Source organism: Anabrus simplex, chromosome 2 (assembly GCF_040414725.1).
Source record: "Anabrus simplex isolate iqAnaSimp1 chromosome 2, ASM4041472v1, whole genome shotgun sequence".
Taxonomy (NCBI): domain Eukaryota; kingdom Metazoa; phylum Arthropoda; class Insecta; order Orthoptera; family Tettigoniidae; genus Anabrus; species Anabrus simplex.
Genome location: NC_090266.1, coordinates 90,659,372 through 90,683,350, shown reverse-complemented (window position 1 = coordinate 90,683,350; position 23,979 = coordinate 90,659,372). Strand labels below are relative to the sequence as shown.

At 38.8% G+C, this 23,979-nt stretch overlaps 1 protein-coding gene across 1 annotated transcript in view; it reads left to right on the top strand.

Moving 5' to 3' along the window:
• Positions 1-23,979, top strand: part of LOC136863424 (stress-induced-phosphoprotein 1) — a 153,916-nt gene that overhangs the window by 90,750 nt on the left and 39,187 nt on the right. Inside the window, exon 3 of the mRNA XM_068225942.1 lies at positions 19,886-19,976. Within this exon, the coding sequence (XP_068082043.1) occupies positions 19,886-19,976 (91 nt within the window). The remainder of the gene's footprint in view (positions 1-19,885; positions 19,977-23,979) is intronic.

The following is a 23,979-nucleotide window of genomic DNA, read 5'->3' as shown; positions in this document are numbered from 1 at the left end:
TGTCAAGCACTAAATATTAAATTAACAAGAGAAGAAAATTTTCCTATAATACAATATTATACAATTTACGCTAACAATGTTTTCTATTAAACACACAGCTCATCCTTAATAAATTTATATTGTTTACAAAATTCTGCTTATAATATCTCCTGTACTACTTACAAATATAGTCAACTGATATACAGTATGTGGAATTACTTCAAATGATACTATACAACTGGTATAAGATTAATATTTACATTGCATTTTTTTTTCTTTTTTTTTTCTTTTACCCGTTCTGGATCATAAGTAGCATAACGACCTGCTGCGTCTTAACCAGAGCCCCTTTTGCCACCACTTTTCAGAGTTCCTGAAGGGCCTTCACAGCTACCGTAGCGGTCCCAGGGCCCTCGAAGTCCCCACTGTACTTCACCCCTACAGGCAGTCCCCTACTTTGGCTGTCCAAACTCCTTAGACCAGGGGATGGAATTAATTTATTCACACACATTTTTTTATTTAAAATAACCTGCACTGGTCGAATGCCCTCTAACACTTCATTTATTTTCTCTGTTTCTGTTTATTCTCTTCTTGAATATCTGTACAGATTTTGGAAAAGGATCAAACACTACCCCTGGTAAACTGTTCCACTCCTTCACACCCTTCCCAATGAATGAAAATTTACCCCAATCTCTTCTGCTAAAATTCCTTCTAATTTTATATTTGTGGTCAGTCCTGCTGATATAATTATTTTCCAACTGAAGCCTCTCACGGATATCTCCCCATGCTTCTTCTCCTGTATAGGCTCTATATAATCCTATAAGTCTAGTTTTCTCCCTTCTCTTACTTAAAGTTTCCCACCCAAGTTCCTTTAACATTTCTGATACACTACAATTTTTCCTGAAATCCCCTATTACAAATCTTGCTGCTTTCCTCTGCACACTATCTATTTCTTTTATTAGGTATTCTTGGTGAGGATCCCAAACACTGTTTGCATATTCCAATAATGGACGAACCATACTCAAGTAACTTTTTTCTTTTAATTCTTTGTTGCATCCTTTAAGTAGCCTCATTATGACATGTAACGATCTGTATGCTTTCCCAACAATGTCATCAATATGACCCTTCCAGTGCAAATTACTTTCAAATCTCACACCTAAGTATTTGCACTTGCCATCTTTTGGGATAACTACCTCATCCAAAGTATATTCAAATTCAGTTTTAAAGCTCCTGTTTGTAAAAGTTGTAACAGTTGATTTGCCTCCATTAACCTTCATATTATTTTCTTCAACCCATTGTTGGATACTTTCAAGATCCCCTTGTAATTCTGAACAATCCTCAATGTTGTTTATTTCCCTATAAACAATTATGTCATCTGCATACAATCTTATTTTTGATGTTATATTGTTTCCTAAATCATTTGCGTATATTAAGAAAAGTAACGGACCGATTATACTACCCTGTGCAATTCCCTTCCAAACTTTCTCTTCCTGAGATACATTATTTCCTACTTTGACTTTCTGAACCCTTGAATTTAGAAATGTTTTATCCAACGTGTAACCCTTACGTCCAATCCTATTCCCTCCAATTTCTTTAATAATATTCCATGTTCCACTCTATCAAAGGCTTTGGAAAGATCTATGGCTATGCAATCTAACTGACCTCCTGAATCCAACTGATCTGATATGTCCTGCTGAAATCCCACCAGTTGTGCCTCACAAGAAAATTTCTTTCTAAATCCATACTGGCTCCTCATGAACCAATTTTTATCATCACATATCCCTCTGATGTACTTCGATATTAAACTCTCCAGTATTTTACAAACTATACTGGTCAGGCTGATTGGTCTGTAGTTCTCTGGTTTCCTTTTATTACCCTTTCCTTTATAAATTGGTATTATTATAGATTCCTTCCATTCCTTTGGTATTGCACTATTATTTATGACATAGTGAAAGAGAAATTTTAAATAAGGCACTATGTACCACCCCATTGTCTTTAATACCTCCCCAGTAATTTGATCACTTCCTGCTGCTTTTCCTTGCTGAAGCAGTTGGATTTCTCTGAAAATATCTTCATTTGTGAATGAGAAGCTTCTTGTTTCCCTCTGTCTCTCTCCCTCTCTATCTTCTGTTTCGGTTTCCAACTCTTGACAGTCATCTACTGAATCTCTAAATTCCCTACTAAAAATAGGTTTGCTTTCTCAGTATCTGTTAAATAGTGTTCACCCCCTTCTCCCACCATTGTAGGAATTTGGATTCCTTTTCCTTTTTGATTCCTGATATATGAATACAGCTTTTTCCATTTCCCTTTGTGGTCATTACCCTCTTGAAGTATGCCATTCATATAATTCTCTTTTGCTTCCTTTTTCACTCTATTCAGTTCCCTCATTAGCTGTTTTCTAGTTTCTCTACTCTCCCTACCCTCTTTGATTTTCCTGTTTACTATTCTACATTTTCTTTTTAAACTTCTTATTTCCCTTGTATAATAAACAGGGTCTGAGGTCATTTTACCCTTCTTAACAGGTACAAATCTCTTCTCTCCTTCCCAAATGATTCCTTTAAATTTAGCCCAAAGTGTATCCACGTTACTCCCTTCACTTACCCAAAAACTGAATTGTGATTTAAGGTAAGTCCCAAATTCATCAACTTTAGTTTTTCTGTACAAATTCTTGTCTTGTGTAACCCTCTTATTAAGCCTTTTTGGTACGAGTCCTACATCCATTATTACAGCCTTATGGTCTCCTATTCCTTCAATTACCTCAGTTTTATCAACAATATCCCATGGTTTAACCAAGAACACATCTAGTAAGTTATTGAGAGGAGTCGGTTCTTGTACTACTTGTGTAAATCCTCCCTCCCAAATTAACTTATTTGCCAGTTTCTGTTCATGGGCTTCACTTGCAGCTCCATTCCATTCTACTTCAGGCAAATTTAGATCTCCCCCAATTATTACCATATCATTAGTATTGTTTTTACGAGTATAATCTATAATCTATATATCCATGTTCCGCTCGGGAAAGGTTAAAGAAGTGAATATATTGAAGCTTTCCAGTTGTATACTAATAAAGCTGAAACTCCACATTACAGCCGGCTACTGGTAACCACTTTGAGCTATTATGATTGCCAGAAAAAGCAGTAAATTTAAATTCATTCTGAAATCTTTAAAATGTAGAAAATTATCAACATCTGGGAGGAACTAATATCATATTTGCATTCACCATATTGCTTTTATACAAACACCAAGAAATAAACAATTTCTTGTTACATAGTGTAATACACTGAGCCGCAAAATGAAATTGGATCACTTTGTAAAATTCTTGTCGAAAACAAACACTTATATGCAGAGACAGCTTCTGTATAGGGAGGTTTTGTAAGCTAATAAATATTTATTCAACTATTTTAGATTTAAAAGATGAGATTTAAGGGAAGAGAAAATATGTGCCACCTCATGAGCCGCTTTTCTACTGTAAATACCAGGTGCTGATTTCATTGCAGCCGCAGGCAGTAAAACTATTTAAGTTTTAAAAGCTTCTGTCATATTAGAGAAGAAGCTGTTGATGGATTTATCTTTGTATGATATAATCTTAGTCACAATTTTTATAAAATGTCTAAAGATGCTTCTTGGCTGAGAAGATACTGCAAGTTCTTTTACGTTAATCGAGGCTGAGCAAACCATTCATAATGCTACTAATTTGATATGTGCATCATTTGGAAAGTGTTAGCATGCTCTATTCAGTGAACTCTGTACCCGTTAGAGATGGTGTTATTTACAATGTCAGTGGTGTGCATCTGCTTGAGATGACATATATCTTGGGCCCTCAAGTCTTGCAAGTTCACCACACTTCTGTGGTTCCAGTCAGCAATATCTGGCAGTGAGAAACATTGCTGTAAGTGAGAGGTTTTTTTTCTTTCTCTTTTTGCTAGTGGCTTTATGTCGCACTGACACAGACAGGTCTTATGGCGATGATGGGATAGGAAAGTGCTAAGAGTGGGAAGGAAGCGGCCGTGGCCTTAATTAAGGTACAGCCCCAGCATTTGCCTGGTGTAAAAATGAGAAACCACGGAAAACCATCTTCAGGGCTGCCGGCAGTGGGATTCGAACCCACTATCTCCCGGATGCAAGCTCACAGCCACGCGGCCCTTATCGTACGGCCAACTTGCCCGGTAGAGATGTTTAAGATGAAAACTTCAGAAAGCTAATTTGAAGTCAAGAAGACCTGCCACGGGGGTGCAGTTTACTCCTTAGATCGAGTAGCGCGATTAGAAATAGTATGTTAATACTGAATTGGACTCTGCATCAGTTGTCAATGGTCCTATCCATTGATGAGTCACGATGTTGTTTCTATTCATCTGATGGTAGGACTGAGGAGTGACATTCACCTTGCAGTATCTCTTGAGAGAACGCTATTTGGAGGTGCCTTCATTGTGATTTGGGGTGGCATCAGATTTACTGTGCTAACAGAGCTTTTATTCATTGATTGTGGAGCTCTGAATGTACACTAATACACTGAATATTTGTTAATGATGCATGTTGCTCCATTTGTCATTGAAGACTTCAGACTGATGCAAGAAAATGCCCAGCCCCATCAATCAGTCATCAGTCAGTCACCACTGATCTGCATTTAGGGCAGTCACCCAGGTGGCAGATTCCCTGTCTGTTGTCTTCCTAGCCTTTTCTTAAATGATTGCAAAAAAATTGGAAATTTATTGAACATCTCTCTTGGTAAGTTATTCCAATCCCTAACTCCCTTTCCTATAAACAAATGTTTGCCCAAATTTGTCCTCTTGAATTCCAGCTTTTCCCATGTCAGTTGTGTGTCAGAACTCCCTTGTGATATTAGCGTACAAACCTTGAACTGGCTAGCTTGAAGCCCATTCCTCAATCCCATTGTGTACCTATGGGATATGATTGAACAAAATGTCCTGTGTTAAAATTTTGTTAACCTGAATGAAATGAGACCAGTATTGGATGTGTAAGGAAATGATTTAGGACTTTTTGGGTAGTATGCCATGGTGCATGTACCGTATTTATGCAAACAATCCCAGCATTATTATTATTTTTTTTTAAGTTTGAGGCACACAATCGGGGTGCAGGTTTTATTTGCGTCAAGAATGTCAACATGCTCCTGGGTCACGTAGTGTTCGATGTAGGGTGCACAGTTATGCTTTGTGTAATCGCAGATGGAGGAAAACTGTCCCCATATGTCATATTTAAACAAAAAGCAATTCAGACACTTCATTCAAAACTGCCTTTACATTTTTTAAAAATAGTATTTTACTGAGTAATTTGAATTCAAATTTTCTCGGCGTCACGATAGAACGATTCTTCCAAAACTTGCAGGTGTAGATTTCTGCTCTTGCACTCACTTCAGTGTGTCTACAATGTGTTTCATAGTTGCTAAGTTTGAGTGAAATCATAATTCGTTTGTATTCAGTGTTTTAAGGAATGCCACAATATCACATAGCAGGCAGGCAGTTGTGCAGAAGAGCAGAATTTGCGAGCACTGAACAATATTGTCAATGCTGATGAAACTGAATCTTTTTTTAATGCCGAGGTCAAACGGACTTATGGTTTTAAAGGAGATGGGGTCACTGTACTGTTGCAATGCAGACGGAAGCAAAAGACTTCCTTCCCTCGTCATAGGAAAGTTCAATAAGCTATGATGTTTCCGTGCAGGTACAAGGCATCTAAAAATGCAAACAGTACAGTAATCCAAAACATAAGGCACTTGTACAGGGGAGCCAGCATAATTTGTCCTCATCTTTGAAGCTTGTTTTTTTCGTTCGTTGCATGAGGTTATATTTGCCAGTTATTTATCCAAGTGCTTTATTTGAATAATGTAAATGCACCTTGTTGGATACAATTCGGAAATAGTTTTCTTCCATGCCATTTGAAAGGCTTAAACTGTGAATCAAGGTGATTCCATGCATTGATGTGTCTTAAAATACTTCGTGATGTGAAAAGGGTTGGCATTTCTGAATCATGAGAAGTGCTGTGGTGGGAAATGGTGCAAGATGTTACAAGGATAGAGTCACTGTTCTGTGTTGCAATGCAGACAGAAGTGAGAGACTTCCTACTTCCTCCCCTCGCCATAGGAACGTTTGATAAGCCACGATGTTTTAAGGGCATCGGGTACTTTCCATGCAAGTACAAGGCATCTAAAATGTATACAGTACAGTTATCCAATAAAAAGGAATTTGCACAGGGAAGCCAGCATAGATTTCTCCTCGTCTGTGAATCATATCTTTTATTTTTTTTCTTTCGTTGCTTGAGGTTATACTTGCCATTGAGTTATCCAAGTGCATTATTTGAATACTGTAAATGCGCCTCATTGGATACATTTTGGAAATAGCTTTTCCATGGCATTTGGAAGGTTTAAACTGTGAATCAATGTTAATTGCGTGCAGTAACATGTCTTAGAATATGTTGTGATGCAGCAAAGGTTGGTATTTCTGAATTACGAGTTGGCGTTTAATTTGAAATCACATAATTTGAAGTCACATTTTTTAGTCCCTACGACTTTGAATTAACAAGGTTTTACTGTATCGCAAAACTAACAAATGTGTTCGCCGGTGTGTCTGTTTAAAGTGTTTACATTGCACAAAAAGAATTATCCACCACTGGTATGACCAGTGGACTCTTTGACTAAAAAGAGATCGTGTGAGAAGTGTTTGCCAAGGGGTGTGACGAATTTGTAAGTAATGTAGGAGAGGATTCTAGTGATGCAAGAGACAAAGAATCTTCCAATCTACAGTGAATCAAACCTATTGCAAGTTCAGATTAATGTGTCACTTAAGAAGGCCTATTTGCTAATTTTCATGGCAAATATATTTTATAGCTGTGACAATGCATTTTTATCATCTCAAATATGTTCAGGTAAAGTAGCTATATTCGTCATGTTCATATTTGTGTAAAGACCACATGGAACTCGAGGGGTGATATGAGATGTTTGTTTATGCCTATGTTCCTTTTTCAATGAAAAGAATTGTAGTTCATTTGATTTTTTTTTTCAAAATGATCCTTCCTAAAATTAGGGTGCGGGGATTATTCACGTAAATACGGTAGTTTGTTGTCATCAAGGGTGTAATTTCACGTTACTAATGTGAGGAAAGTGATCAGTGACAGCAAGGGAACATTCATTTGCAAGATCATGTTTTAACCCAATCGCTTCAGGTTTGATGGTCCTGTGTGCTCGCTTAGAAATCAGATTTAAATTGCCTGTAACACGAGTAAGCCACACGGTGAGAACTGCTGTGCATCGCTCTGAAATAAATGCCATAAATAGAACAGAAACCAGAACTTTCATGCAGTTTTCAGTGAAGCATTCAAAGTAATTGTACTCACCAACAACGCCATCAGAACAAAGATTGTGTGTGATAAATCTCAAAATATTTGGGTATATGTAGAGGCACTTAACACTTTTTTTGGGTCTCAATACATTTATATTTGCTCCAGTAAAATTGGATGCGGGGCATACGAACCTGGGATATAAGAGTGCAGAGTAGGGTGACCAGATGTCCTGCTTTTTGCAGGATACTCCTTTTTTTTAACACCCTATCCTGCAGTCCACGAAGAGGCTCGAAAATTGTACAGATATCCTGCTTTTTATAAAATATGCTCCGAAAATACTGCCAAATATTTTTTGCATTATAAAGGGTTTCATTTCTTTTGCAGAATGTGGTATATGTAATTATTAATGTTTTAAACAAATGAAAGGAAACAAGAAATAACAAATATTTAATATGGTTACAGCTTCAAATATAAACGTGCTCGTTTGTGGTTGTTGTTGCGGTCATTACTTTCACGACAGGAAGAGCAGTTTGGAGGAGTGTAGTCGTGTACTGGCGTTGTGACAACAGCTCTTTCATGGCTTTAAGAATAATGTAGGCAATGGTACTGGTGATTATCCAGATGATCAGGTAGTATGGTTTAAGCTAGCCATGGTAATCATGCCAAAAGTTGAAGGTAAATCTGTACTAAATGCCGAATTTCAGTGTCTCTACCCGTTTATAGTACCAGATAAATCGAAAAGCGACGTTCACTGCACCTAATGTTAAGCTTTTTTTCAGTAGCAAATGGCAGGAAAAGCGAGATTGTATGACATTTGGATATAAAGAAGCACAAATTCGCTGACAGTGCTGCTGTATCCAGCTCATTTCTCACTACTTTCTTTCGAGGAGCTGAGCTGGGGTCAGCTGAACAGAAATTGGCAGCTTTTGAAAGCAGTTTTGCATTCCATACTGTTAACCATAACCAAACATTTCGCTCGGCAGACTGCACGTCTAAACTGTTTCAGAAGTGTTTTGAACCAAAATATTTGTGTGCTAAGACAAAGTGTGAAGCTATTGTCACTAATGTGATTAGTCCATTTGTAATATCTGAAGTGAAAAAGGACTTGGAAAATTTGAATTATATCGGTCTACACAAATCATAAATCCACCAAACTTTTCCCCCTTCTTGGTTGCTATTTAATTTACAACAAGGGGGTACAGGTAAAATTGTTAGATTTTGAAGAACAGGTAGGAGAATCTGCTGACATTATTTAGTCATTTGTCCTGAAAACGCTAAATGATTTTCATCTTGAAAGTAAAGTGGTTGGACTTTGTGCAGACTACACTAATACAACATCAGTGGCTCTTCTCGGAAAGGTTCTAAAAATGTTCATTCCATCATGCAGAAGTCTCTTGAGAAATCAATTGTTTGTTTTGGTTGCAGTGCTCACATTGTCAACAATGCTATACAAACTGCTGTGGACTGTCTTCCAGTTTGTGTTCAAAGTGTAGTGCAGAAAATCTACTCGTATTTTCACATTTACACTGTACGTGAGGCCTCCTTGATTGAGTTTTGTGATTTCGTCAAAATTGAGTATTCCAAAGTTCTTGGTTTCAGTAGAACAAGGTGGCTTTCCTTGTTACCTTCCATTGAACGAGTATTGAAGTTGTATCCAGCCCTGAAATTAAATTTTGAATCACAAAGCAGGTGTCCAACTGTAATCAAACAGTTCTTTGATGATCCCTTGTCTGAGATATGGTTGAATTTTGTACATACTCAAACAGCAATTTTTTGCAGTGTTATTCAGTTATTAGAGGAGCAACATGTTGTTATGTTGGATGCTCGTAAAGTGCTTGAGGATCTCAGGAAAAAGCTCTCAAATAGGCTGGACTGTGTGTTTGTACCCTTAGTTGTTCAACCTAAACTAAAGAACCTTGAAAATGATGGCTTAATTAATGTTTCACATTTCAAGTAAAATGATGAAGCATTTTACTCCACTTGCATGGAGTACTTAGACCAGTGGACTTTTCATTTTTCTGAACTCAGTGTGTTAATTTGGGCAGATCTTAATTCTGTGTTTGAATGGAGTGATGTACAAAGGTCATTAGATTTTGTATTTAAGTACACTGGGAAAGACATATGTGATACAATGCTTTTTGATGAGATTGTTAATGTCAGGGAATATGTCACAGTTACTAAAGTAAAGAAATGGAATTCGGCTTGTGCGCAAACTCATTTGAGATGGGTGGAAATATTCACTAATTTTGAAGATAGGAATATTGGCTTCAGGAATATAGGTGATATTGTAGAATTTGTGTTAAGCTTGCCTGCTACAAATGCTCCTACAGAACGGGTATTTTCATTAATGAACAATCTTTGGACAAATGAAAAATTCAGGCTAAAGCCTGAAAATGTAAAACACATGATAATTACTAGGTGCAAGTTGGATTATAACTGCGTAGAGTTTTATGACATACAGCGTGGAAACTTAAAGTTGTTGAAGACAATTCATTCAAGTGAAAAGTACGAGAGCCTCTCACAGTGACTTCACACTGCAACGTGTTAATGTAACACTGTGTGTTGTAATGTAAACAAAAGTAATAGCATAATAGGTTAGTAGGTTAATAAAAATTGGTGATTTTTGTTATTGGAACACATTACTTCCTTTTTTATAGCATCTAAAAGTCAGAGTGTTTTTAAGTTTTATCATGAGTAATAATGTACAATTCGTTGTATACTTTCTACGCTTGGTATCGCTTAAAAGGAATGAGAAAAATCTGCGATCAAGTTCACAGCTAGATCATATTTACGATCAGGTCCTGCTTTTTGTCTCTGAATATCTGGTCACCCTAGTGCAGAGGGCAAAGTAGGCTTTAATTCCATCCTCATTAGTGCCAAACCACTTGTCATGTGTATTCTTTTTTTTTCCTCCTATCTGGGCCTGATAATCATAATTGTTCTGTAGTGCAATCAGGAAATCAACAGGTCCATGAACTCCAAAAGCACAGACAAATTCAATACAGGATTATGTAAATATTCAATCAATCATTCACTACTGATCTGCATTTAGGGCAGTCGCCCAGGTGGCAGATTCCCTATCTGTTGTTTTCCTAGCCTTTTCCTAAATGATCGCAAAGAAATTGGAAAATTATTGAACATTTCCCTTGGTAAGTTATTCCAATCCCTAATTCCCCTTTCTATAAACGAATATTTGCCCCAATTTGTCCTCTTGAATTCCAACTTTATCTTCATATTGTGATCTTTCCTACTTTTAAAGACGCCACTCAAACATATTCATCTACTGATGTCCTAAATACCCTTATAACCATGTGCAGAGATCTGTACCCTTTATTACCCATCATATTTATGTGATTACCCCAATGAAGGTATTTTCTTATATTAACACCTAGGTACGTACAATAATCCGCAAAAGGAACTTTCACCCCATCAACACAGTAATTAAAACTGAGAGGATATAGATGTTGATTCCCATAGGGAATCTGAAATATTTGTTCCGAATGAGTAAATTTATAATACCAATATAAATGGTCCGTTATTGGACATTATAAATTTTCCAGCTAACTCATTCCTATTTGCCAGCGTTTCGCCCCCATGTGCTAGGCTGGGCTCTTCAGTTGGTACCTAGCACACTTACCAAGACGCTGGCTAGTGCATACCGTGGAGGCCACTGCGTAGGCTAATTGTAGCCACCGGCAGTGCCAATGCACTATGAGATACTTTGTCTCCTTATCAAAAATTGATGCCTGCTTGGCCATCAGATGATATAGATGTTGATTCCCATAGGGAATCTGAAATATTTGTTCCGAATGAGTAAATTTATAATACCAATATAAATGGTCCGTTATTGGACATTATAAATTTTCCAGCTATTTCATTCCTGTTTGCCAGCGTTTCGCCCCCATGTGCTAGGCTGGGCTCATCAGTTGGTACCTAGCACACCTACCAAGACGCTGGCTAGTGCATACCGTGGAGGCCACTGCGTAGGCTAATTGTAGCCACCGGCAGTGCCAATGCACTATGAGATACTTTGTCTCCTTATCAAAAATTGATGCCTGCTTGGCCATCAGATGATATAGATGTTGATTCCCATAGGGAATCTGAAATATTTGTTCCGAATGAGTAAATTTATAATACCAATATAAATGGTCCGTTATTGGACATTATAAATTTTCCAGCTAACTCATTCCTGTTTGCCAGCGTTTCGCCCCCATGTGCTAGGCTGGGCTCATCAGTTGGTACCTAGCACACCTACCAAGACGCTGGCTAGTGCATACCGTGGAGGCCACTGCGTAGGCTAATTGTAGCCACCGGCAGTGCCAATGCACTATGAGATACTTTGTCTCCTTATCAAAAATTGATGCCTGCTTGGCCATCAGATGATATAGATGTTGATTCCCATAGGGAATCTGAAATATTTGTTCCGAATGAGTAAATTTATATTACCAATATAAATGGTCCGTTATTGGACATTATAAATTTTCAAAGTATCTCATAGTGCATTGGCACTGCTGGTGGCTACAATTAGCCTACGCAGTGGCCTCCACAGTATGCACTAGCCAGCGTCTTGGTAGGTGTGCTAGGTACCAACTGATGAGCCCAGCCTAGCACATGGGGGCAAAACGCTGGCAAACAGGAATGAGTTAGCTGGAAAATTTATAATGTCCAATAACAGACCATTTATATTGGTATTATAAATTTACTCATTCGGAACAAATATTTCAGATTCCCTATGGGAATCAACATCTATATCATCTGATGGCCAAGCAGGCATCAATTTTTGATAAGGAGACAAAGTATCTCATAGTGCATTGGCACTGCCGGTGGGTACAATTAGCCTACGCAGTGGCCTCCACGGTATGCACTAGCCAGCGTCTTGGTAGGTGTGCTAGGTACCAACTGATGAGCCCAGCCTAGCACATGGGGGTGAAACGCTGGCAAACAGGAATGAGTTAGCTGGAAAATTTATAATGTCCAATAACGGACCATTTATATTGGTATTATAAATTTACTCATTCGGAACAAATATTTCAGATTCCCTATGGGAATCAACATCTATATCATCTGATGGCCAAGCAGGCATCAGTTTTTGATAAGGAGACAAAGTATCTCATAGTGCATTGGCACTGCCGGTGGCTACAATTAGCCTACGCAGTGGCCTTCACGGTATGCACTAGCCAGCGTCTTGGTAGGTGTGCTAGGTGCCAACTGATGAGCCCAGCCTAGCACATGGGGGCGAAACGCTGGCAAACAGGAATGAGTTAGCTGGAAAATTTATAATGTCCAATAACGGACCATTTATATTGGTATTAAAAGTGAGAGGACTTTTCCTATTTGTGAAACTCACAACCTGACTTTTAACCCCGTTTATCATCATACCATTGCCCTCCGTCCATCTCACAACACTATCGAGGCCACCCTGCAGCCACTCACAACCTTGTAACTTAATTATTACTCTCTACAAAATAACATCATCTGCAAAAAGCCTTATCTCTGATTCCACTTCTTTATACATATCATTGATATATATAAGAAAACATAAAGGTCCATTAATAATGCCTTGAGGGCCGGGCTGAGTGGCTCAGACGGTTAAGGCGCTGGCCTTCTGACCCTAACTTGGCAGGTTCGATCCTGGCTCAGTCCGGTGGTATTTGAAGGTGCTCAAATACGTCAGCCTCGTGTCGGTAGTTTTATTGGCACGTAAAAGAACTCCTGCAGGACTAAATTCCGGCACCTCTGCGTCTCCAAAACGTAAAAGAGTAGTTAGTGGGACGTAAAACAAATAACATCATCATCATCATCAATGCCTTGAGGATTTCCCCTCTTAATTATTATAGGGTCAGATAAAGCTTCGCCTACCCTAATTCTCTGAATTCTATTTTCTAGAAATATAGCTACCCATTCAGTCACTCTTTTTTCTAGTCCATTAGCACTCATTTTTGCCACTAGTCTTCCATGATCTACCCTATCAAATGCCTTAGATAGATCAATTGCAATACAGTCCATTTGGCCTCCTGAATCCAGGATATCTGCTATACCTTGCTGAAATCCTACGCTGAGCTTCACTGGAATAACCTTTCCTAAACCCAAACTGTCTTCTGTCAAACCAGTTATTAATTTTGCAAACATGTCTAATATAATCAGAAAGAATGCTTTCCCAAAGCTTACATGCAATGCATGACAAACTGACTGGCCTTTGATTTTCAGCTTTATGTATATCACCCTTTCCTTTATACACAGGGGCTACTATAGCAACTCTCCATTCATTTGGTATAGCTCCTTCAACCAAACAATAATCAAATAAGTATTTCAGAATGGTACTATATCCCAACCCATTGCCTTTAGTATATCTCCAGAAATCTTATCAATTCCAGCTGCTTTTCTAGTTTTCAAATTTTGTATCTTATTGTAAATGTCATTATCATAGGTAAATTTTAATACTTCTTAAGTATTACTCACATCCCCTATCTGGACATTATCCTTTTAATCAACAATCTTTACATACTGCTGACTGAATACTTCTGCCTTTTGAAGATCCTCGCATACACACTCCCCTAGTTCATTAATTATTCTTGGAAAGTCCTTCTTTGAACCTGTTTCTGCCTTAAAGTACCTATACATACCCTTCCATTTTTCACTAAAATTTGTATAATAATTTTGTGTGGCTATTTCTAGCCGAGTGCAGCCCTTGTAAGGCAGACCCTCCAATGAGGGTGGGAGGCATGTGCCATTTGTAGGTAACTGCGTGTTATTGTAGTGGAGGATAGTGTTATGTGTGGTGTGTGAGTTGCAGGAATGTTGGGGACAGCACAAACACCCAGCCCCCGGGCCATTGGAATTAACCAATTAAGGTTAAAACCCAACGAGTCGGACACTAAAATTTTTATGACCACCAATTATGCTTGCCATCATGTTATCCTTAGCTGACTTCTTTGCAAGATTCAATTTCCTAATAAGTTCCTTCAATTTCTCCTTACTTCCAAAACCATTTCTAATTCTATTTCGTTCCAACCTGCACCTCCTTCTTAGACTCTTTACTTCTCTGTTATAATATAGTGGATCTTTACCATTCCTTACCACCTATAAAGGTACAATCCTATTTTCACATTCCTCAACAATTGCTTTAAACCCATCCCAGAGTCTGTTTACATTTTTATTTACCATTTTCCAGCGATCATAGTTACTTTTTAAAAACTTCCTCATGCCTGTTTTATCAGCCATATGGTACTGCCTAATAGTCCTAATTTTAATACCTTCCTTTCATTCACATTTATTTTTAACTACGACAAAAACAGCTTCGTGATCACTAATACCATCTATTACTTTGGTTTCTCTATAAAGCTCATCTGGTTTTATCAGCACCACATCCAAAATATTCTTCCCTCTAGTTCGTTCCATCACTTTCTGAATCAGGTGCCCTTCCCATATTAACTTATTTGCCATTTGCTGTTCATGCTTCCTGTCGTTCGCATTACCTTCCCAATTGACATTTGGTAAATTGAGATCACCTGCTACAATCACATACCTTTCCTTATCGTTTCCCACATAGCTGATTATCTCATTGAATAATTCTGAATCAGCGTCAGCACTACCCTTTCGCGGTGTGTACACTCGAAAGACATCAAGTTGCCTATTATGTTTAGAGATGAGCCTTACACCCAGAATTTCATGTTTTTCATCCTTAACTTTTTCGTAGCTTACAAATTCTTCTTTCACCAGAATGAATACTCCCCTTCCTACCATTCCTATTCTATCTCGACGATACACGCTCCCTTTCCGTGAGAATATTTCTTCATCCATTATATAATTTCTCAGCCATGATTCAACTCCTATTACAATATCTCGTAAGTATATATCTATTAAATTATTTAATTCGATTCCTTTGTTTACAGTGCTTCTACAATTTAGCACTAACATTTTTATGTCATCCCTACTTGATTTCCTGTTCCCTGTTCGCTTAACACCACTCCCTAGGCCACCCCGTTTTCCTGAATGTACCTGCCTGTAACCCTTCTAAACAAGTTTCCTAACTTATATGTACCACTGCGGTTTAAGTGAAGGCCATCTGAGTGCAGATCCCTGTCTCCTACCCACCCATTAGGATCTAGAAATCTCACTCCCAGTTTCCCACATACCCACTCCATAGTCTCATTTAAATCTCCAATCACCTTCCAGTCAGTATCCCTCCTACACAGTATTCCACTGATAACAATCTCCGCTTCCTCAAACTTCATCCATGCTGCATTTACCAGATCCCACACATCCCCAACTATGTTGGTATATATACCTGCTTGCTTTACATTGTTAGTACCAACGTGAAACACTACCACCTTCTCCTTTTCCTCTTTCTTCTCTTCTACTTTCCTCAACATCTGCCTCAACCTGATTCCTGGATAACACTTTACCCTGGTTCCCTTTCCTCCACACACTTTCCCCACATGTCTAACGATGGAATACCCCATGACCAGAGCCTCAACCCTACCCACCTCATTTGAACCCCTCCCCTCCTGGTCAGCCCTATCTTCTCTCACTGCTGCAGAAGCTATTTCCTCCTCCCTTTTTTCCCTCCTATGACCCTGTTCCAACTGTCTTTTCCTATCCTCTACACTACATTTCCCTTTCCTACATTTTCCCTTCCTCCTACTTCCACACATATCAACAACAGTTCCCTGTTCGTCATCTTCCCTCGGTTGTTCTACCTGCAGTGACTCGTACCGATTTCTCACAGACACCTGTCCTGAATTCTGATCCTGAACAGAGCCCTTAGCCTGCAGTCTCCTTCCCCTTAAAACATTAGACCACCTGTCTTCTACAATCCCCCCATTTCCTTTCCATCCTTCCTTTACACCTACTGTATCCTGTACGTTATTTGAGGGAGGCCTACTTTCCTTCCTGTCCTCTGAGAGAATACTAATTATCTCCCTCAAACTCTCCAACTCCTCCCTCATACTCCTTAATGCCTGGTCACACCCACAGTTCCTACACTTGTACTGCGTAGCCATTATTTACAGAATAATGGGAAGAAAAAAAAAAAAACTTATTCTGTGCAAATAAAAATGAAAGGAAAGAAATAATGCCTATAAAAATGAAAGGAAGGAAATTTTGTCTAGGATAGTTCACAAAGATCACACAACAACAAGGTAATTAATATAAGCTACTACTACACTAGAATACTACTTAGTTGTACATTTTTTTTTCTACAACACCCTAACAGAATGAAAATTGCTGTTAATTACTGAAAACCGGAAGTAATACGCAAGAATTAGGTCTGCACAATTCTAAACTGCAGTTAAGTCTACCCTAATTATTGCAACAGAATTCTAGTAAGAGAGTTAATACAGATACTACAGATACTATACTACACAAATATTTCACAGTAATAAAATAAACACACTAATTTATAAAAAGATACCTACTATAGTACACTACAATGATTTTAAACCATGTTCAGACGTATCCTAATTATAATACAACAGGTTATTACTAAGCACAAACTGAAATGGAAATTACAATTAAAGTTTGAATTTCGCAAGACGACTAAATAGAATAAGCACTCTAATTTCTAATAAGTCACTGCAATACACTACAACAGTTTAAAAACTACGTTCAGATGTATCTTAATTACAACAGGTTATTATTAAGCACAAATAGAAGTGAAAATTGCAATTAGGCCTAAAGTTTGAAATTCGCAAGAACTACCGTACTCAAGGATTACCAACAAAAACATGTAGACAGAAGATTATTTCTTTAGTATTACTTTATCCTACTATGCTCTAATAGAAATGAAACCTTATGTTTGGTTAAATGCTGAAGTATCGAATGGATTGCCGTACACAAAGAAAAACATGAATATAACAGGCAAGATACTATCTAATATACGGTACCTTATCTTCACTACAATTCTCAACTGAAATGTGGTTATGTGATTATTACGGGACGGAGAATAAAAGTGTCCCTAATTAGGCCTACTGAAAAATACGAGGTTATCTACAATAATTTCTCAACAATATTTCTGTCAAAACTACTCCTACTACTCCAGGGACTTGATTTGCAATTACTGGGATATATGAACTTTATTATTATCATTATTAGCTAACCGCTCATAAATACTGAAAGATTGAGGGAGCGAAATATAAATTACGGATACTTTAACTACCTACTCAGAACTACAAATGATTGGAATACAAGATCAGCTGATTTTTATTTATATTTACTTGACTACACTATTTTATACACGCTTTGTTCACGACTTAGCCAACAATGCAATATTTTAATATGAAGAGCAGCAATAATCAATAACATTACGATTGTTAACTATTACCGTGTAATCTCTTTAACTTCTTTTTAAATGGAAGTTTACAGGCGTATCGTGATTTTTAATGTAGTTACCTTTGCGATAGTTTGAACGGATATCTATACAAAATACCGGAGCAGTTTCGGCGTAAGTTACGATACTATTCCTTATGATAATCTGGCTTTGTAAGTATTATACCAATGAACCTACAGATATTTACAAATATTTTTAATGTTAATATTATTACCTAAAGTATTTCCTAAACCTAAATTCGAAACAAGGTACACCTAGCTAGCCTACTTAACCTAGAAAACGTAATTTACTGAAGTCAACTGAATTACTTGTTATAAAATTTAAATAAATATCACTACTCCCAATTTCTACCAACAGGCACTATACACCACTATATAAATAGTTTTAACTAGTTTATCACTACAATAATGCAAGAGCTCTCCCAACAGCCAACCGTTCTCAAGCGCATCCAACAATTTGTGTCTCAGTTCTTCTGACACCCCTGGAAAGCCTGTAAAGTGATGAATAATTGGTTGATTGTCAGTATTACTAGTCCACACGCAGTCATTACGTTTTACTTTCGCACACAGGGTTTTAGGTACAATTTCACAGTCACTTGTATCATATGAACTGTCACTTTCACTTAAAATCTCTTTTTCAGTATTGTCATAATTCATTACCATCACTGTCCTCCAAGTCGCTCCCTAAATAATTTTCTATTATCTCAGAAATAGCATTGCTGTCAATGGCCTTTACTATGCCTGGAGCCATGACTAGGATACTGACTGACACCTGACTGATGAAATGTTTGTGTTTGCATCCGGGAGATAGTAGGTTCGAATCCCACTATTGGCAGCCCTGAAAATGGTTTTCCGTGGTTTCCCATTTTCACACCAGGCAAATGCTGGGGCTGTACCTTAATTAAGGCCATGGCCGCGTCCTTCCAACTCCTAGGCCTTTCCTATCTGTGTCGCCGCGACGTAAAGCCCCTAGCAAAAAAAAAAAAAAAAAGAAGAAGTTTGTGTATCAGAGGCTACAATTGAGCAGTAAATTTCAGTACAAGTTCTCAGAAGGAGAGCTGTAAACATGCCACATTTTTGTTCTATTCATAGAAGTTTGCGAAAGGGAAACCCTTGCAGGGGTTATCAGAATATAAGTACGGTATGTACAACTCGGCGTGGCGCGTGAATGTCTTGTCGTTTGAGTTGAAGGTTTGGGTGATGCCCGCGTGAATGTCACATCAAATTAGTCAAGTGGGTTAAGATAGATTCAGTGTCCCTTTAATTTTATTTAGTGAAATTCAATGAAAATGCAAAATTTTTAACTCATAGAAAAATATTTAAGTTGTAAAATGAACAGACCTATGATGGTGGTGGTGATGATGATGTTGATGATGATTATGATTATGTGGCTAGGGAAGTCAGTGCAATGTGCTGTGTAATCAGTTTTTTTAAAATTATCAGGATAATAAATATTGCATTTAAAAAAATTTGAAGTTTTTTTAAAAATCATTTTGCCAGTTAGTGTAGTAATTTAAGTGAAGGTATTAGTTCGTTGTCTGAACGGGATGGTGAAATAATATATGGGTGATTTAGCACAGGCACAGCAAAAGTATGTGAAATAGGATGACAATGAATGGATATCAGTGACTAGGAAAAACAGTCTGTTCATTCATTTGTTCATTCATTCCCTCACTGAAAACTATGGTTTGTCTGAATTGATTTAGAGAAAGAGTATCAGGTCTGTCTTACATCAGGGCTTTCATCTTTTTAGATCCTGTCATTTCAGTTAAGTATGGGAAAGAAATAATTACATTAGGAAATGGTTGTCTGACTCCTACAGGTATATTAGGTGGTTTGACACTAATGAGGACGAGATAAAGGTTTATTTAGCTCTCTGTATTCTTATGTGTCAGGTTCAAAAGCCTCATATTCTATTTGCACTGTAACAAATATAGATGTCTCCTCGTATCACCAAAATATTTTGAAATTTATCACACCAAGCCCTCTACCTGAAGTGTCATTAGTGGTGAGTACAAATCCTCTGCATGTTAAATTAAAAAACAGCATGAAAATATTCTTACCGTGTGATGATCTGTTATAAGTTTTGTTTTGCTGATGGTCATAGTGTAGGGCAGATCTTTAACAACTTTGCAGAGCATAAGATTTAAATCCAAGTTCTGAGTAAAGTGAAGTAGCCTTTCTAATACAGGGCGAATGGGTTAAAAGTTTTTTTGTTCACCAAAATGGGTAGAATCTGCTATATTCAGTACTGACTGTAGTTTCACTCACTGGATTTGATTTTCTCTTCCAGGGCTATGGAGGATGCAGAAAGTATGATAATTAAGTTCCCAGCCAATAAGAAATCTTATTATCGCAAAGCAGAAATTCTTGCTAAATTAGGGGTAAGTATATTTTGATATTGCCCTGACATAATGTGAGTTGTCAGTTAACAGACAATCAGTAATTATTCCTATACTGAATAACATACTGCTATTTTGTCACACTCAAGAGTCCTTACAGTGCATAACTGTACTTTCCTGGATTAGCTGCTCTCAGTTTTAGTGCCCGCGAGTCACTGTCAACTAGGTATGACATCATCACTGAGCTTCTCACCATCACTAGCATAGTTCAAATCCTTGGCAATGTCTGTGAGTCTTTGGAAATGCAGAGTTTCACTCTTTTGATTTAGACTACAAGTAAAAATTGAGCTCCGTGGCTATGGTCACAGTATTGTAGTGGGTTTTGTGGGTTGTTAAAACTAAAATGTAGTGTGTTTTCCTATTCACTGAATTTATTAAACAGGGCCGGCAGTTGTGAGCTTGCATTCGTGAGATAGTGGGTTTGAACCCCGCTGCTCTGAAGATGGTTTTCTGTGGTTTCCCATTTCCACACCAGGCAAATGCTGGGGCTGTACCTTAATTAAGGCCATGGAGAAATTCCTTCCCACTCCTAGCCTTTTCCTTTCCCATCATTGCCATAGGGCCAATCTGTGATGGTGCCACATAAAGCAGACTGTAAAAAAAAAAAAAAAAAAAAAAAAAAAAAAACCACCTCTCATTTAACTTCTCCACTCAGCACAGTTTTTTTTTAAACACATACCCTAACCCACAGTCCTGTTGCACATCGAACTTCTGCTCTCCACATAGCCTCTCACAGTGTAGTACCATTTCAGAACAGTTCAATTCACAATTATCAAGCTGCACTGAAATCTGCGTAGCTGCCTGATGTGCTTACTCCTTGCTGAATTGACTCATCTTAGATTTGTGACAGTCTCACAAACTGCATGCATTCACTTGTGACTGCCTGGGATTCTCCAGCATTGTCACCCCCCCTGTCGCTGCAATGTCATTGTAGCAATGCTTGCTTCTGATAGCTGCTCGTCCCAAGAAACTCAACAGTACGGTGCATGCAGTTCTAGGTGGACGACAGTCATTTTCCTTCAGGCAGGCTGCTAAATCCTGTAGAGCATGGAGGAGGGGCTGGTCCAATCCATTGGGTGTCCTGAGAATGGTTTTCCATGGTTCTCCATTCTCCTAAATGAAGGCATATGCTGAGACAGTTCCTATTGTAGGCCACGGCCACACCTACCCCACCTTATCCTCAAATCACACTTCCGATGCAATCTCCCTGGCCTGAGAGTTGTGTTACAGTAGGGTGATCAGACGTCTCACTTTTAACAAGAGTGCTCCTTATTTCAGTAGTTGGTTCCATTGTCCCAACAAATCTTTGACGGGATGTTTTATGTCCCTTTTCTTTCACATTCGTTCCATTATATCCCATTTTCTTGAGATATTTTCATCCTATGCAGTTTTGCATGCATGCTTGCATTACTCATTTCATTTGTATTCTGCCATTTAAGATTCAAATGTTACCCAAGAGATTAATCAATCAGTCACTACTGATCTGCATTTAGGGCAGTCACTCATGTGTCAGATTCCTTATCTGTTGTTTTCCTAGCCTTCTCAAATGACTGCAAAGAAATTTGAAATTTATTTAACATCTCCCTTGGTAAGTTATTCCAATACCTAACTCTCCTTCCAGTAAACGAATATTTGCCCCAATTTGTCCTCTTGAATTCCAACTTTATCTTCATACTTTCATCTTTCCTACTTTTAAAGACATCACTCATAATTATTCATCTACTGATGTAATTACATGCCATTTCTCCACTGACAGTTTGGAACATACCACTGACAAGAGAACACATACATGTGTTACACTCGGATCCTGTTGAAATTTGGTAGGAATATTCGTGGGAGGCAGTAGAATGCTAAGGTGAAAACTGCATGTGCCCAGCACAAGGTTAAATGCCAAAATTGAACAAATAAATAGTCGTAAAATTGAAATTGCTGCGAGAGTATTGGGGTGTGGCAGAGAGGTAGGGGAGGAGCGAAGCAGCGCATGTGAGCCAGCCGGGCTGTGTCGAGCCGCGCCAGGCAGCGTATAGTCGGCTGCTCGCTCGAGTCGAATGAATGATACCCCATCTCCCGGCCACTCTTTTTTACTGCACCGCAGTTCGCACATACCTTGTATCTTCCCGATTAGGAACGTCAAAGCAGATCAAGAGGTGCACATTGATTAGTCGTCCGATGAGACAACGTTCTTACAATGGCAGGTAAAATCTGATGTTCTTACAGTCATTTTTATGAATGATAACTGTATATGTACTTTAATCTTGTATGGTAATAATTGATTTTTTACACCTACATACAATAAAATGCCCACTACAGAAGTCATTCAATCTGTGGAATGTACTAGTGTGCATTCAGAATTGTTTTGCAGAGTGTGACAAGAAAAGACACCCCATTTTCTGAAGATGAAAGGAATTTGGGATTGGAAATACATCGTAAGAAGATCAATCTATTTATATATATTTACCTTTAAGGGAAAAGCAAGCGTTCACAGGAATTGCATTCTTGTCTCCATTTTACAGGTGTAATTGCCGACAGGGTTTTGGATACCGATGTGACAGTCAAACTGGATGGCACACTGAATATGTCAGATGATGACTTTGTTTTCGAGGAAGACAGTATTGAAACACCGATATTTGAACCCGTCTTCGAAAATGTTGCTCCTAATCTTGCATCCACAACAACAGCTGAATAATGCCTGATACCAATAACTTACACGAAGAAGGTCGTCGAATATTGACGAAACAAAGGTGGGAAAGAGAGGAGCTTCGTATCAGTGAAACACAGGTTGCGTAAATTAAAGTGCCGGGAAGAGCTGTACAGGTGGGAGCAACAATTGGAAAATGGTGGCACAATGGGAGAGAGAAAATAATTTTTATTTTATTATTTTTTTTTTTTTTTCTAGGGGCTTTACGTCGCGCCGACACAGATAGGTCTTATGGCGACGATGGGATAGGAAAGGCCTAGGAGTTGGAAGGAAGCGGCCGTGGCCTTAATTAAGGTACAGCCCCAGCATTTGCCTGGTGTGAAAATGGGAAACCACGGAAAACCATTTTCAAGGCTGCCGATAGTGGGATTCGAACCTACGATCTCCCGGATGCAAGCTCACAGCCGCGCGCCTCTACGCGCACGGCCAACTCGCCCGGTGAAAATATATTTGTTATGAAGAAGACTTCTCACAAGTTCAAAGAAAGTAGACAACGAAACAAAATTGTTCACGATATAAATACACTGACTGACAGTGACAATGCAACACCAAGGAGGAGTGATTAGAAAGGAATGAAAGTTGGGGAAAAAACAGAGACGGCACGGATGAATAATTGATGTTTATTTCAAACCGATATGCAGGTTACACAATGCGCACGGCATCGACTCAGTAGGATGTAGGACCACCGCGAGCGGCGATGCACGCAGAAACACGTCGAGGTACAGAGTCAATAAGAGTGCGGATGGTGTCCTGAGGGATGGTTCTCCATTCTCTGTCAACCATTTGCCACCGTTGGTCGTCCGTACGAGGCTGGGGCAGAGTTTGCAAACGGCGTCCAATGAGATCCCACACGTGTTCGATTGGTGAGAGATCCGGAGAGTACGTTGGCCACGGAAGCATCTGTACACCTCGTAGAGCCTGTTGGGAGATGCGAGCAGTGTGTGGGCGGGCATTATCCTGCTGAAACAGAGCATTGGGCAGCCCCTGAAGGTACGGGAGTGCTACCGGCCGCAGCACATGCTGCACGTAGCGGTGGGCATTTAACGTGCCTTGAATACGCACTAGAGGTGACGTGGAATCATACGCAATAGCGCCCCAAACCATGATGCCGCGTTGTCTAGCGGTAGGGCGCTCCACAGTTACTGCCGGATTTGACCGTTCTCCACGCCGACGCCACACTCGTCTGCGGTGACTATCACTGACAGAACAGAAGCGTGACTCATCGGAGAACACGACGTTCCGCCATTCCCTCATACAAGTCGCTCTAGCCCGGCACCATGCCAGGCG